This window comes from Erinaceus europaeus, chromosome 12, assembly GCF_950295315.1.
Source record: "Erinaceus europaeus chromosome 12, mEriEur2.1, whole genome shotgun sequence".
NCBI lineage: Eukaryota > Metazoa > Chordata > Mammalia > Eulipotyphla > Erinaceidae > Erinaceus > Erinaceus europaeus.
Window position 1 is genome coordinate 83,959,416 of NC_080173.1, and position 16,847 is coordinate 83,976,262.

Genomic DNA, 16,847 nt, shown 5'->3' on the forward strand with positions numbered 1-16,847 from the left:
AGAGGCCAAGGATTTCATCAGCCCTGCCTATGTAATGAAACCTCCATAAAAACCCAAAACCAGACTGGAGAAAACATCTATATTGGTGACTACACAGAAGTTCTAGAAGGTGGTGGAGAGGACAAGAACCTCCTCTTTCCTTTCGTTGACTTCACCCTGGGAGTGGCTTTTATCTGTCTGGCCCCTGGATCCTATGCTTTGCGACCCTGTGTTATGTTTCTCCATTCTCTGAGTCATTCTAGCCAATGAGAAATGGAGATGGGGGTTGGGGGGGGAGGACACACAGCAAGTAAACCTGCAAGATTCTTGCCAAATGTTCTGGACTGGTGGGTAACTGGGGAATCCTATTTGCTCCTGGCATCTGAAACTGGAACCAGTCTTCCGAGATTGAGAACTTAAACATGTGTAGCAAACTCTGAATACTTTATCAGAACTGAATTCAATTGTACCCGCCCAGCTGGTTTTCCCAAGGGTGTGTGTGTAAGAGAGAGAGAAAAAACAAACAAACAAAAAAGACAGGGAGATTTGGTGTCAGTGACCACACTGCCCATAACATAGGCACTTACCCCCTACCCCCCCACCCCGCCATGGTAGCACAAACACCTCTGCTTTTTCCTCCATTAGATCGACACACTTCCCACTCCCCATAAAGCTGATTGGCAAAATCCCTGCTGGGAAATTGTGCAGATGCAGTCACATCTGCCATGTTGTGCCCTCAGGGCACTGTTGATTCCCCTCATAGTTGGGGTGCTTTGGTTACTCCTCCCCCTTCCCATTCTCGTGAGAGCTACTCCCATAAAAGCCCTTCTTCCGCACCTCTCTCTCTTGCCGGCTTTCACTTCGGTGATTAGACGCAAGAAAGGTTGCTGCCTGAGGCGGCCATTTTAGCTACCTCCATGTGGCCCAAGCTGCTTCTCTCTCACCCAACTCTGATGTGCCAGTGCAAATAAAGGGTTGAGTTCCCTTTCTGCTCCAAACCTCCTTTTTCTGCATCCCGCCACCACAAAGGACAAATCCCCTTGGTTGTGTGTTGGCCATTAAAAGTATAATAGCAGCCACAGAACATATTTAAAGGTTTTGAAGAGCTTTACCTTAGTTGGAGCTTCCTAGAAGCCTGTTTTTCAGTGATAGATGCACAAACTGAGGCTCAAGGAAATCAGTCAGTGGGGGCCGAGCAGGGTGCACCCAGTTAAGTGCACATAGGAGTAAGTACAAGGAACTCACGCCAAGGACCCAGGTTTGAGCTCCTGCTCCCTACCTGCAGTGGGTCCACTTCAGGAGCAGCAAAGCAGATCTGCAGCTGTCTATCTTTCTCTCCCCCTTTCTATTTGCCCTCTCTTCTCAATTTCTCTGTCCTATCTAATAAAATGGGGGGAGGGGATGGCTGCCAGGAACAATGGATTTATAGTGCCAGCACCAAGCCCCAGAAATAACCCTGGAGGGAAAAAAATTAAAAGAGAGAGAGAGAGAATAAATAAATATAAAGAAATAAATCCGTCATACAAGGAGTCAGTGTCTGAGGAAACAGAGAGCTCAACTCCTTAGGGCTGAGCACCCGCAGCCCTGGTCCAGTCCAATCAGCACCAGATTCTAGTGCCTGACAGTGATTGCTTGTGTAATGTTGCCGCTCCTCCTGGAGTCCTCAACTTCTGTAATGCTACAAAAGAGGAAGGAAACCTATGGCTACTTCCCAGAGCCCGGCTTTAGAGGCAGAGTGGGCGCTGTTCCCCTTTCCAATGTACTTTCCCTCCAACCCCCTTCCCGGTGTGGCCACACCCACCCCACATGAAGTTTTCACTGGATGACTTTGTTCCTGCTCTGGCTGCTTAAGGACTCTCTTCTTCCAGGCTGGGGACCGAGAGAGAGAGAGAGAGAGAGAGAGAGAGAGAGAGAGAGCTGAAGAGACCTAGGAGGGGATGCCCTGAGCCCTGAAGCCCACCTCTGCTACCAACTTCCTGTCAGCCTTGCAGCTTAAGGCTTGGTCCCGTCTGGGGGAACTCTCAAGAGAGAAAAGCCTCTGAGGACGCTGAACAGTGAGTGTCACCCATCTCCCACCTACTCACCAAACCTCCCTCCCCTTCATTATCTTTACTGGCCCTAGAGCCCCCCCTTAACTTACCTCTTCTTGAGCCCCCAAATTCCTGGATTCCTCCTCCTCATGAATTTCCTTTTTTTATATAAATTTTGTCTTATCTTTATTTATTTATTGGATAGAGGCAGTCAGAAATTAAGAGGGAAGGGAGTGATAGGGAGAAGAGAGGAAGGCTGGGCGGTAGCACACCAGGTTAAACTTAAGCACATAGTACGAAGCTTGCAAGGATCCCAGTTGGAGCTCCAGGCTCCCCACCTGCAGGGGGCTTGCTTCAAAAGTGGTAAAGCAGGTCTGCAGGTTTCTATCTTTCTCTCCTCTCTCAATTTCTCTCTGTCCTAACCAATTTAAAAAAAATGGCCACCAGGAGCAGTGAGTGGATTTGTAGTGCAGGTACCAAGCCACAGTGGTAACCCTGGAGGCAAAAATAAATAAACAAATAAGAGAGAGAGAACTGCAACATTGCTTCACCACTCACAAAGCTTTCCCTTTGCAGGTAGGGAATGGGGATTTGAACCTGGGTCCTTGCGCATTGCAACATGTGAGTCCAACCAAGTATGCCACTGCCCGGCCCCATGGATTTCCTTATATCTCCCCTTCCCTCCTTTTCCCAACACCATCACTCAGTAGATGCCATGGGGTTCACAAAACTGAGTTCTGGTTGCTGAACAGGAATTCACCAGGAAGAGGGATGATCCCGGTGATTCTTATGTTGGGAAGAGATGGTAGGAATAAGGGGAAATGCTGTTCTCTGTCTCTCACTGCCCATAACCCACTTCTCCCTATGAACATTTCCAAGCTCAAAGCAGAGATGGCCAGTAAAGTCCAGCTGAAGCTGGCCTTTTATTTGAGCATCATGGAGAAGGAGGAGCTGAAGGAGTTCCTGCTTCAGCTGCCTGAGAAAGAAATCTCTGGTCACCCTCCCATGGAGACCACAGTTCAACCAGAGAAAGCAGATGCCATGGAGGTGGCCTCACGCCTGGTGTCACAGTACGGGGAGCAGCGGGCCTGGGAGCTGACACTCCACACCTGGGAGATGATGGGCTTGAGGAGGTTGAGTGCCCAGGTCCAGAAAGAGGCAAACTTCATGTCAGGTGAGTAAGCACAGTGCCCTCTGCCTGCTACCAATCTCCCACCCCACAAACACATCATTCCAGCCCCTGGCCCCTCAACTGAACCCCAAGACCTGCCTCTGAGCACTAGCTTGGGACCACTTTGTCAAAATGGGGATGTAGGCCTTGACTGTGCACCCCTGGCTGTACCCTTCTTCTGGCCAGGTGCATTCTCAGGAAGCCATGTGTCCTCACAGCACCTGAGAGGGAGTGTTCACAGGATCCGAGAGGAAGAAGGCTGACACTCAGAGAGGCTGTGGGAACCAAGGGGTGGGCCCCACATCCAGCTCCCAAGCAGGTACTTTCCTGGTCTTGTGTTAGAAGCACAGACCTGAGAGTCAAGTTTAAGTAGTTTCGAGCCCCGGCTCTACCAGAATGGGCAAGTCACTGCTCTGCTCTCTGCCTGAGTTTCTCCAAACATAAAATGGTGTGAGGGCCAATGAGACGATGATCCATGCTAATAAGCATGTGGTACAGAGCCCAGTACCTTACACATACTCAACGATGAGAGCCCCGGTGCTTGTGCTCTGGCTACTGCCATTGTGACAGTCAACAACCCTGGAAGACGCAGGCTTCTCAGATCCACATGGAGATGACAGCTAAGAGAGGGGTCATGACTCGAAAGGGTAAAGCAAGACAGAACCTAGACAGAAACACACCCTCCTGGACCCCCAGTCAGGATGTTTTGCCCATTAGTGTAAGGGCATCGCACTACCCTTGAGTCTGAGCTGAGTTTGGGACGTGCTGCAGTGGCTTCATTGTTGCTTCGTGACCTTTCTTGATGGAGACAGGAGACCTGGTTCTAGGAAGAGCCCCACCTTAGTCCTCTGGCTCCTGGCCCTCTCCTCTGACAGGTCTACAATTTCTCTCTGCTTTCCACAGACCAGTCCACGTCAGTTCTTTGCTCCCCAACTGCACCCAGCCTTGAGTCGCCCAGCCGGCCTACCCCCACCAAGGTGCTGAAGCTTTGTAACCCTGAAACTCTGATACTCTTCCAGGACCCAGAGAAAGAGACTTTGCAACACCTGCCTGAGCCAACTCGGCATTTACATGAAGGTGAGACTTGCTGGGCTGTCTCAAGGGTCACAGGTGGGAGTTTCTATTCATTTTGAGCCTGGAGCTTCATGGAGAGCTATGGGCTGTGTCAACTCTAGAAAGATGGAGAAATAGGATGAGCTTGTGGAAATGCAAGTACCAGAAATGGTCTTTCAGGAACATGTCAATGCTACTCTTCTGCCTCTCTGATTTGAGAGACAGGGAATCTGTAAAATGAAGTTCCACACAGGCAGTGAAGTGAATCCTGCCCAGTGGAGCAACATACTCCTTATGTGGGTGGGTTCTGAAGATCTTTGGGTTCAAGATGATCAGTAAAGTTTCAAAGGAGGTTCTGTTCTCCAGATGGATCCAAATGAAAGAGTAGGCTCATTCCTCAGACCAGATAAGTTCCCTCTCCTGACTTCACCTGTTTCAACCACTACGTTATGAGTCACCGAGGCTTCAAACCTCTGCGACAAGCTCTTCCTCTTCTAGCCCAAGCATGAAACTGGCTGCCTTTTCCCACCTCGGGAAGCTTGGCATGGACTTCCCAGATCAGGGAGCTTGGCATGTTGCTTGCTGGACCGCAGCCACACATAGTACTTGGGGATAGAACCAGGGTTAGGATGGAACATAGACCCATCATCTCTACTGCACTGATGCCCCCTTTTTGCTGGCTTCTGAGTGTCCCCCAGCCCCCCCTAGCTGTCCCCTTTCACTTTCCCTGCCCTCTGTGTCCACTCATGCATAAAAAGAGGAGCTCTAGCTTGCTGGCCCTGTTTCCATCCTGACTTCACCCATTTGCTGCCTTACATGCCACAAATCACTGCTTTATCCCCTACATGTCAGTTTCCCCATCTGATCCTTCGTGCTATTCTGCTGTCTCTCCAAACACTGTCCTTAATCTCACAGGACAGAATTTTTACCACCTTGAGCTCCACACACACACACAAAAATCCATTCCTGTGGATATCCAAGTATATAGGTTCTACGGAAGACATTGTGGGAGAAGGTTAGATGGCTCTCTCCGCACACGAGCCCTGCCCTGGGCCCTCACTGGGCTCCTTCTCACTTACCCATCCCTCTCAAGGCAGACCCCCTCTCCCCCACCCCCATTCATATCTCCCCTCATGATGACACAGAGAAGTTCTGCTCTTCCCCCAGATGCATACACTGAGTGTCTAGCAAAAACACTACCTGGAAGGAAAGGGGATCCATCCCTGGAATGTCACTTAATAACCGTCATTATTTGAAATAGAAAGCTTAGCCATCTCCCCACCACCACTCCTGCCCTGCAAATGGCCTGTCAAAAATATTTCTACTTAATAGAGGAAAGATTGTCCAAGAGGTAAAGTAAAATCACTTTTTTTTTATTTAGTAATTAGTTAGTTAGTTATGGGGGGGGGGTGTAGAAAGACCAACCAGAGCACTGCTCAGCTCTAGATTGTCCAGATTGAGCCTGGGACCTCAGAGCCACTTGCATGAAAATAAAACCAGTTATTAAGAGGCTAAAATTATGTCTGGCCCTATGATCTAAAACCAAAACCAGATCACCAACACCTGCCAGGCTAGCTTCGCGGGCAGGAGAGAGACGACCAGAAACTCATGGCTGAGCAGGAACACAATGCAATGCTGGCTTTATTCATCTGCATTTATATCTTCCGAGGTGGAAGTGGTGGGTCGGAAAAGGATATACATAGGAGTCTACGGCCATACCACCCTGAACACGCCCGATCTTGTCTGATCTCGGAAGGATATACATAGGAGAGTGGGTGGAGAGAAGGAAAAGAGCGCGAATTCCATCTAACCAGTGGGGATTAAACCAATGCCCTGCAGGCAGGGCGGGTCTCAGGCAAAACAGTGTTTATGTAAATAGACCACAGCATCAAGCAATGCAGGGGACCTGGCGTAATGAACAACAAACACCCACCTCACAAAGATTGTTGTTCTAAGAGTTTAAATGTCTGCACTTGAAATCTACTGCAGATGTTCATTTCTTTCCTGTCATCTCCACCCAGAAGATTCTGCCCACGTGTACCAAGCTCTTCCAAACTCCTCAGACCATGAGTTACCAAGCCAAGATTCTCCCAATGCCCCCATATCCACTGCGGTGCTGGGGGCCTGGGCACCTACATGCAAGCCCAGCCCAGTATCCATAAAGCAGAAGGCTCCTGCGACTTGGCTTCGGGATGAAATATCTGGAAGCCTCTGTGCAGGTAAGGTTGAACTTTTGGAGAGGGGTGGGAGGACAGAGGTCTAGTTGCGGACCAGGTTGGCAAACAGAACACAAACATCATAAAGCTTATCTCCAGATAATTCTACCACTGGAGTCTCTCTCTCTGTGAGCTGCTGTTTCTAAAAGGCTCATAGAAGTGAAAGTGTAGACACATCAGCCATCTGGGCAATAAGAACAGTCACATGGTGAGATAGTGATGCTAGGAGATGCCCCCAAAAGATGTCAAGTTCTCTTCTGTGACTTACTGCAGGAGAAAAAGCCTGGATTCTTACACATGAAGTCCTAAGTTTGATCTCTGCAATCACATGTGCCAGAATGATGTTCTGGTTCTCTCTCTGAAGATACATAAATAAATAATAAATGAATAAATAAATCTTTTTTATTTTATTTTATTTTATTAATTGGATAGGATAGGGGAAAACTGAGAGGGATGTGAGGGAGGCAGCAAGGGAGAGAGAAAGAGAGATACCTACAGACCCTCTTCACCTTTATTTTTTTATTTTTTTTATTTATAAAAAGGAAACATTGACAAAACCATAGGATAAGAGGGGTACAACTCCACACAATTCCCACCACCAGAACTCTGTATCCCATCCCCTCCCCTGATAGCTTTCCTATTCTTTAACCCTCTGGGAGTATGGATCCAAGGTCATTGTGGGATGCACAAGGTGGAAGGTCTGGCTTCTGTAATTGCTTCCCCACTGAACATGGGCATTGCCAGGTAAATCCATACTCCCAGCCCGCCTCTCTCTTTCCCTAGTGGGGTGGGTTCTGGGGAATCAGAGCTCCAGAACACATCAGTGGGGTTGTCTATCCAGGGAAGTCTGGTTGGCATCATGGTAGCATCTGGAACCTGGTGGCTGAAAAGAGAGTTAACATATAAAGCCAAACAAGTTGTTGACTAATCATGAACCTAAAGGCTGGAGTAGTGCAGATGAAGAGCTGGGGGGGGGGGGAATCTCCATTTTTTAGGTAGCTAGTAGGCATATTATAGTTATATTCCAAAGGGCCTGTGGCTATACTAGTTTTTTTTTTCCCCTGAGCCTGAAATCTGATATGCAGGTGGATCCAAGTACTTTTTAAAAAATGAGAAAAGAAAACACAGGTAGAACCTGAACTGGAATTGGCGAATTGCACCAAAGTAAAGGACTCTGGGGTGGGTGGGTGGGGAGAATACAGATCCAAGAAGGATGACAGAGGACCTAGTGGGGGTTGTATTGTTATATGGAAAACTGGGAAACATTATGCATGTACAAACTATTGTATTTACTGTTGAATGTAAAACATTAATTCCCCAATAAAGAAATTTTAAAAAATGAGATAAACACCCAGTTGTAAAAATTGAAACCTGGGGCCATGTGGTGGGTGGTGGCGCACCTGGTTAAGCGCACATGTTACAATGCTCAAGGAACCAGGTTCGAATCCCCGGTCCCCACCTGCAGAGGGAAAGTTTTCCAAGTGGTAAAGCAGTGTTGCAGGTGTCTCTGTCTCTCCTCCTCTCTATCCCCCCTTCCCTCTAGATTTCTTGCTGTCTCTATCCAATAAATAAATAAAGGCAATAATGAGAAAATTTTTAAAAGCATTAAAAAAATTGAGACCCTAAGTTCTGTTACAGGCTCAGAAAAACCAATTTATTTAATCAGTCATAAAACTTCTACTCAGAAAACAAAATGAAAGGAAAGAAGGAATAAGAATTAGAGTTATATTACAGAGAAATACAATAACCTTACATTTAAAAATAAATAACTAAACCAAGAGTCTCCACTTCACTGGTGGAAGCTTGTGCTCTGATGTTGCTTTTTCTGTCTCTTTATCTCCACCTTTCTGACAATGTTGGTCTGAAGTGATGAATCCCCTGTGATGACAATAAATAACTAAATATTTAATAATGATAAAATCCATGAGCACTCATCACTGGCTGTAGCTAATAACTTGCTAATTTGGAGTGATCAGGGCAGAATGAATTACTCATGAGATGAGAAGACAATTCAAGAGAAATTTCCTGATTCTAAATTCTTTTCTTGTTTGTTTCAACTTAGTCCAGATATATTTAACAATTAAAAGTGTATACATTTAAAGTGTATACATTCACATTATGATGATTTTTTTATAGATTAATAGACACATGATAGGCAGAGGTGAACTATGGCCACTATCAAATTAATTGACACATCAATCACCTCACATACCTTTGTGTGCATGGATAGAAAACATGTAAGATCTACTGCCTTAGTGAATTTCAAATACACAATATTTGTTACTAACTATAATCCCAGGCTACATACTGTAAGCTCAGATTTGATAGTATAATGAAAGGTCTGTAGTTTTTAACCAGTAGTTCTCCGTGTCTCACACCCCTCAGTTCCTAGCTACCATCATTCTACCATCTGCTTCGGAGTTAGAATATTGCTTTCTTTTTTTCAGATTCCACCTGTAAATACCATAGAGCATTTGTCTTTTTCTATCCGGCTTATTTTAGTTAATCCAGTGCCCTTTGGTTATACCTATCCCATGACAAAAGACAGAATCACCTTCTCTATAACTGAATGGTATTCCATTGTATGTCTGCGACATATTTTCTTGATCCATTCATCTTTTTTATTCTGCCTCCAAGGTTATTGCTGGGGCTCAGTACCAGCACCACAAATCCACTGCTCCTGGAGGCTATTTTTTTCCCTTTTGTTGCCCTTGTTGTTTTATCGTTGTGGTGATTGTTATTGTTGTTATTAATGTCGTTGCTGTTGGGTAGGACAGAGGGAAATGAAAAGAGTAGGGGAAGACAGAGAAGAGGAGAGAAAGATAGACACCTGCAGACCTGCTTCATTGCTTGTGAAGTGACCCCCCCATAGGTGAGGAACAGGAGGCTCAAAACAGGATCCTTATGCTGGTCCTTGTGCTTTGCACCATGTGCACCTAACCCACTGTGCTACCGCCAGACCCCCTATATCCATTCATCTTTTGAGGCCATTGATGTAGTGAACATGAGAATGCAGATATATGTGCTAGTTATTCTATTTCTTCAAGATAAATGAAACAAAAATTGCCAGAAGTGAAACTGCCAGATCATTCTGGGTCCTATTTTTAATTTCTTGAGGAGCCATTGCACCACATTCCATAATGACTGTAGCAATTCCATTCTACTGACAGTGTACAAAGTTGTTGTTTCTCCACATGCTCACCAATATTTATTATCACTGGTAACTCTGATACCCTTTCAAACAGTACTTTAGACTTGCATTTGTCTTTTTGTGTATTTCTTGGTCATTTACATATCTTCTTTGAAAAAAATTGTCTATTAAGGTTCTATTTTTTTTCCCAGTCAGTTTTATTTCATCTGAATGATTTCATCCATTACATATTTTGATAATCTCTTTGGAGGTTATCAAAAAGCACATTTTTTTAACCAATAGTTCTCCCAAACAGGGGAAGGTAACTCGCTTAGTGTGGTTGCTGTCATGTAGGCAGCTCAGGTTCCTGCTCAGCTCCCATCATGCTGGGAGAAGCTTTGTTGCTCGTTTGTTTGTCTTCTTTCTCTCTGCCTCATCTTTTTTTATTATTATTATTGCTGATTTAATAATGGTTGACAAGATTGTGGGATAAGAGGAGTACAATTCCACACAATTCCCACTACCAAAGTTCTACATCCTATCCCCTCCATTAGAAGCTTCCCTATTCTTTATTGCTCTGGGAATATAGATCAAAGATCTTTATGGGGTATAGAAGGTGGGAGGTCTGGCTTCTGTAATTGCTTCTCCACTAGACATGAGCATTGATTGACAGGTCGATCCATACTCCAAGCCTGTTTCTTTTTCCTTTCTTTCTTTCTTTCTTTTTTTTTTTTTTTTTGCCTCCAGGGTTATTGCTGGAACTTGGTACCTGTATTATGAATCCACTATTCCTGAAGGCCATTTTTTTCCCATTTTGTTGCCTTTGTTGTTGCCCTTATTGTTATTGTTGCCATTGGTGGTGGTGGTGGTGTTGGATAGGACAGACAGAAGTCGAGAGAGAAGGGGACACAGAGAGGGGGAGAGAAAGATAGATATCTGTAGACTAGCTTCACTGATTGTGAGGCGACCACCCTGCCGGTGGGAAGCTGGGGGCTCGAACTGGGATCCTTGAACCGGGATCCTTGAATTGGTCCTTGAGCTTTGCGTCATGTGTATTTAATCCGCTGCATTACCACCCAGTTCCTTCCACCCCCCACCCCAGCCTGTTTCTATCTTTCCCTAGTGGGGCAGGGCTCTGGGGAGGTGGGGTTCCAGGACACATTGGTGAAGTTGTCTGTCCAGGGAAGTCAGGTTGATATCATGTTAGCATCAGCAACTTAGTGGCTGAATAGCATTATGATATAAAGCAGAACAAAATGTTTAATAGTCAGGAACCTAAAGATAAAAATATAGCAGAGAGATTTTGGGTTTTCATGGTGGAAGAAGCTAGGAAGTCTATTTTAGGTATATTCCAAGGGACCCATGACTAATTTTTGCCTGAGCCCGACAGCTATCATGCAGGTGGGCTTGAAAGTATTGTCTACGAAGATGATGTGTCAGAGTTGGAACTAGAACTAGAAAGCTAAATGAAGGCATAGACTAGCTCCCAAACATGGGAATAGTATACAAATACCGCCAACTGTAAACCCCATTGGTCTGGCCCAGGACCCATGTCTATGCATACTTAGCACAGGAGCCTGTGTAACCTCTGCATCCCCACTGGTCTGAACTCACGTTCCATGGTCATAGCCAGGAACACTCTAGGCTACACTCGCTTCTTCCTCAAGTGGCAGAGTATGTTGAGACAGCCTCCCTTCAGAGAATGGGGCAGTTGCTTCCATTGTTACATACTTTTAATGGAATTATTTGACTTTGCTATTGATTACCATACATTTTTAGTTCAATGTTGCTATCTATATTCACATACTATGTTTTTATACTTAAACTCTTACCTCCTTCCAATTCCTGGTTACTCCCATGTGTCTGTCAACGTTTCCATTAAGGCAGTTCTAGTGGTATTGAGCTTCCTCTGCTTTTGTCAGGGGAAAGTCTTTGTGTAACCTTCAGAAATGAAAGGTAACTTTGTTGAGTAGAGGAGTTTGGGTTGGTAGTTTTCACCTTTTGACATTTCTGATATATCATTTCAGTCTCTCCTGGCCTGGTAAATTTCCTGTTGAGAAACTAACTTGTTGGTATGCTTCTAAATTCTGCTTCTAAGACCCCTTCTGTTACATTGCTTGATGTTGTAGTCTATTTACATAATCATTGTATTTTTTAACTTTTTTTATTTCTTTATTGGGGAATTAATGTTTTACATTCAACAGTAAATACAATAGTTTGTACATGCATAACATTCCCCAGTTTCCCATATAACAATACAACCCCCACTATGTCCTCTATCATCCTTTATGGACCTGTATTCTCCCCACCCACCCACCCCAGAGTCTTTTACTTCGGTGCGATATGCCAATTCCATTTCAGGTTCTACTTCTGTTTTCTTTCCTGATCTTGTTTTTCAACTTCTGCCTGAGAATGAGATCATCCCATATTCATCCTTCTGTTTCTGACTTATTTCACTTAACATGAATTTTTCAAGGTCCATCCAAGATCGGCTGAAAACGGTGAAGTCACCATTTTTTACAGCTGAGTAGTATTCCATTGTGTATATATACCACAACTTGCTCAGCCACTCATCTGCTGTTGGACACCTGTGTTGCTTCCAGGTCTTGGCTATTACAAATTGTGCTGCCAAGAACATATGTGTACACAGATCTTTTTGGATGGATGTGTTGGATATATCCTTAGGATATATCCCCAGGAGAGGAATTGCAGGGTCTTAGGGTAGGACCATTTCTAGCCTTGTGAGAGTTCTCCAGACTGTTCTCCACAGAGGTTGGACTAATTTACATTCCCACCAGCAGTGTAGGAGGGTTTCTTTGACCCCACACCCTCTCCAGCATTTGGTGCTGTTACCTTTTCTGATGTATGACATTCTCACAGGAGTGAAGTGATATTTCATTGTTGTCTTTATTTGCATTTCTCTGACAATCAGAGACTTGGAGCATTTTTTCATGTGTTTCTCAGCCTTTTGGATCTCTTCTGTGGTGAATATTCTGTCCAAGTCCTCCCCCATTTTTGGATGGGGTTATTTGTTGTCTTGTTGTTGAGTCTGGCAAGCTCGTTATATATGTTGGTTATTAAACTCTTATCTTATTTACATGTATGGCATGTAAAGATCTTCTCCCATTCTGTGAGGGGTCTCTTGGTTTGGGTAGTGGTTTCTTTTGCTGTGAAGAAGCTTTTTAATTTGATGTAGTCCCATAGGTTTATACTTGCCTTAGTCTTCTTTGTAATTGGATTTGTTTCATTGAAGATGTCTTTAAAATTTATGCAGAAAAGAGTTCTGCCAATATTTTCTTTTAAGTATCTGAGAGTTTGTGGTCTAACATCCAAGTCCTTGATCCACTTGGAATTGACTTTTGTATTTGGTGAAATACAGTGGTTCAGTTTCATTCTGCTGCATGTTTCAACCCATTGTTTCCAACACCATTTGTTGAAGAGACTCTGCTTTCCCCAGGTAATAGTCTGGGCCCCTTTGTCAAAGATTAGCTGTCTATGCGTGTGGGGCCATAATCGTTGTTCTCATTGGTTGAATCCCCACTGGTTCACGTGCTGTTTTCCTTCTCCCCACCCCCATCCTATGTACTTCCTCTTCCTGACACTTCTGCCTCAGGAGACATAAAAGACAAGGCTTTCTAATGAAGAGAGAATAGAAGAGATTAGATTGTTGAACTGCATCCCCACTCATCAATAAAGATTGAACTGCGCTCCCAGCTCAGCCATGTGTCCCTGGTCATCTCTCTACTGCCCGTGAAGCTGGCCCAGCCAGGCACTAACTGAGAGATATTGACATAATAGTGTGCTGAGAGAATCCTTTTGTGCATCAGTGTCATTTTTCCTCTGTCCACTTTTGCAATTCTTTCTCATTGATTTTGGACAAAAATGTGTCCTGAATTAAGTCTTTTTGCATTAAGGCTGTATATTATTCTACTAGCTTCATAGACTTGTTTACCTGGTTGATTTATGAGACATAGGAAATGCTCTAATATCAGTTTCCTCTGCCCCCCTCTCCATCTCTTCTCCCTTTGGAATATCTATTATTCTTATGTTGTCATTTCTAATAGAGTCAGATAGTTCTAGTATAGTTTCTTCTGATTTTTGTCAAACTGTTTATTATTGTTTGTTTGTTTTACAACAAAGAGAAAAAGAGTGAGAGAAATAGAAGAATAAAAGAAATATACCAGAGCACTATGCTGGCATATGTGGTGGCAGGATATAATTCGGGGCCTCTTGCAAGCAAGTTCTGCACTCTACTGCTGTCTCTCCTTGACTGTGAGCCTTCTCCTATACTGAAAATATCACTCTCTATTCTTTTATACCTAAGTAACTTTTATATTTTATTGTGACCTCATTAATTATCTCTTTTCACATCATTTGTTCTATTTACAGTGCATCCTACCGGGTCCTCCTCCTCCTCCTCCTCCTTCTTCTCCCTCTTCTTCTGTCATGTGAGTATAGTTGATCTCCCCATGATAGGTGTCTATACATCCCACCCACCACAGCTGACATCTTCACCATAGTGCACCAGATAGATCCCCAGCCTCCTTTCAATCCCTTCTTGTCTCCTGATTACAGTCCTTGAGTCTACTACATTAGACCATAACTAGTCTACGTTTCACCCTCTCCTAATGCATTCTTCATTATATTTACTGAGTTCTCTGCCTCCAGAATTTCTGCTTGATTCTAATAGAATATTTACCTCTTCATGAAAGTACATTTTCTGTTAATTGATTTTATTCTTGAAATCACTGTTTTACCTTTCTGAGGGTGTGTGTGTGTGTGTGTGTGTGTGTGTGTGTGTGTGTGTGTGTGTGTAAAACTGTTTAGTCGTTTCTAACTTCTCCTACCTCAGTGGTTTTACCTGATAGGTTCAGTGAGGAAGGCAACTACTCACTACCTGATCCCTGCCTGCCTTTTCCTGCCCTGTTTCTCAAATCTCCCCTGAATCTCAAAAGAGCTACTCTTATTCTTCTGGAATAGAAAACTCTCCTTGTCATTTTTATATTTTATCCTCCTCTGTGTTTCACTAAGTCATCATTTGACTTCTCTGAGCTTTGGCTTATTTCTTTCCTTCCCTCTTTCATTCCTTTTTTTTAACCCATAAATTTTTTTTATTGATTTAATAATGATTGACAAGATTGTAGGATAAGAAGGGTGTGATTCCATACAATTCCCACCATCAGAGTTCCATATCCCATTTCCTCCATTGAAAGCTTTCTTATTCTTTATCCCTCTAAAAGTATGAACCAAAGATCTTTATGAGGTGCAGAAGGTGGGAGGTCTGGCTTCTGTAATTGCTTCTCCACTGTACATGGGTGTTATCAAATCAATCCATACTCCCAGCCTATTTCTATCTTTCCCAAGTGGGGCAAGGCTGTGGAGAGGTGGAATTCCCTTCCCTGGGAAGACAATCTCACCAATGTGTCCTGGAACCCCATCTCTCATTACCTCTTTTTTTTTTAAAAAATTATTTATTCATTTATTCCCTTTTGTTGCCCTTATTTTTTTATTCTTGTAGTTATTATTGTTGTTGTTGTTATTGATGTTGTTGGATAGGAGAGAAATGGAGAGAGGAGGGGAAGACAGAGAGGGGGAGAGAAAGATATACACCTGCAGACTTGCTTCACCACCTGTGAAGTGACTCCCCTGCAGGTGTGGAGCCAGGGGCTCAAAATGGGATCCTTACACTGGTCTTTGCGCTTTGTGCCATGTGCGCTTAACCTGTTGCACTACCGCCCGACTCCCTCACTACCTCTTTTTTATGTGTAAAAACTTCAGTCTTTGGATTTGCTTTCTTATCCTTTCTGTCTCTTATAAGTCTGGCATACAAGGACATTGTCTTTCTATAAAATTTAAGCTGGCTTTAAAACTGATTGCAGAGAAATGATGTCATTGATTCACACTGAAGCTACTCCCATTTCTTAGAGAAAGTGAACTCTGCTTCCTTTCCTAGACGTAATGGTATGGGTATAAGGGAAGAAAATATTGGGTTATGGATAGAGAAATATCTATTCGATAATGTTCAAAACTGCTTTTCTGTTAAGTATAACATTTTCATTTATTCAGATAAATAATCCATGCCTGGGAAACAGATTGTTTTTTAAATGAATTTAGCAGAACTGAAAGGCAATTTAAACTGCCAGAGATAGAATATCTCCATTACTTTAAAGAACAGATCTCAGCTATGTTTTTCTGACTGCAGTATTATGTCAAGGAGAGGATGCAACAGTGAGGTAAAAGGGAGAGGAGGGAGAGAGACAGGCTGGGAGTATGGATTGACCTGCCAATGCCCAAGTTCAGTGGGGAAGCAATTACAGAAGCTAGACCTTGCACCTTCTGCATCCCATGATGATCCTGGGCCCATGCTCCCAGAGGGATAAAGAATAGGAAAGCTATCAGGGGAGGGAATGGGATATAGATTTCTGGTGGTGGGAATTGTGTGGAGTTATACCCTTCCTATTCTATGTTTTTGTCAGTGTTTCCTTTTTATAAATAAAAGTAAAGATAAAAATGAAAAAAAAGGAGAGTGGTCTGGAAATTGGCACAGTGGATAAAACATTAGATTCTCAACCTTGAGGTCCTGAGTTCAATCCCCAGCGATATGTACCAGGGTGATGTCTAGTTCTTTCTCTCTGTCTTTCTATCTTTCTCATAAATTAATTAACTAATTAATTAATTTTAAAGAAGAGGAGAGGAGCGGTTTTTGGGCTAGGGCTTTGGGATCTTCATGCATGATAGTGGAAAAAGACCTAGGCTGTGAATGAGTTGTTCTGCAGACACTTATCCTGGTGAGATGAGACATTTTATCCATGTGTCAGCAACTGTACTGTAAACCATTAAACTCTGCCCCATAAAAAAGACAAAGAAAAAATCAGACTTTATGATAATCAAAACTTCATTCCACTGCATTACTTAAAAATAGATACAAATGCAGACAAAATTCTACAATAAATAAAACATTTTATGTGTCAGGTGAGGAAAAATGTTTAATAAGTCTTGGTCTCTGATGCTGATGGGGGTGTTATTTGTAAGATCCCCCAATCCCTCTCTGTCTCTATCCAATAATAAATAAATAAATGATATTTGAAATAAAAATTATTACCTTTAAAAAAAAAAGAGATCATTGAATTGGAGGTCTAAATAGACAAAACTGAGAACTTGCAGAAAGATACCATTGTTATGTACTTCTATGGGGTGCTGAGGAAGTACAGAGTCTGCTATACAATCCACAATCTCTTGAATTCATGCATTCATCATGGCCACCTCCA

The 16,847-nt window shown here is 43.5% G+C and overlaps 1 protein-coding gene across 4 annotated transcripts in view; it reads left to right on the plus strand.

The window, feature by feature from the left end:
• Window positions 1-1,784: 1,784 nt before the first annotated feature.
• The window catches only part of NLRP1 (NLR family pyrin domain containing 1), a 37,033-nt gene continuing 21,970 nt past the window's right edge, over window positions 1,785-16,847 (plus strand). For 2 of the 4 annotated variants that reach the window (XM_060204199.1, XM_060204202.1), the window contains exons 1-4: window positions 1,785-2,033; window positions 2,889-3,183; window positions 4,084-4,257; window positions 6,255-6,452. In XM_060204199.1, coding sequence (XP_060060182.1) covers window positions 2,901-3,183; window positions 4,084-4,257; window positions 6,255-6,452 — 655 coding nt within the window. In that variant the 5' untranslated portion in view covers window positions 1,785-2,033; window positions 2,889-2,900. Of the gene's footprint in view, window positions 2,034-2,585; window positions 2,631-2,888; window positions 3,184-4,083; window positions 4,258-6,254; window positions 6,453-16,847 lie in introns of all 4 variants that reach the window. The other 2 variants (XM_060204200.1, XM_060204201.1) reach the window with 2 other exon arrangements.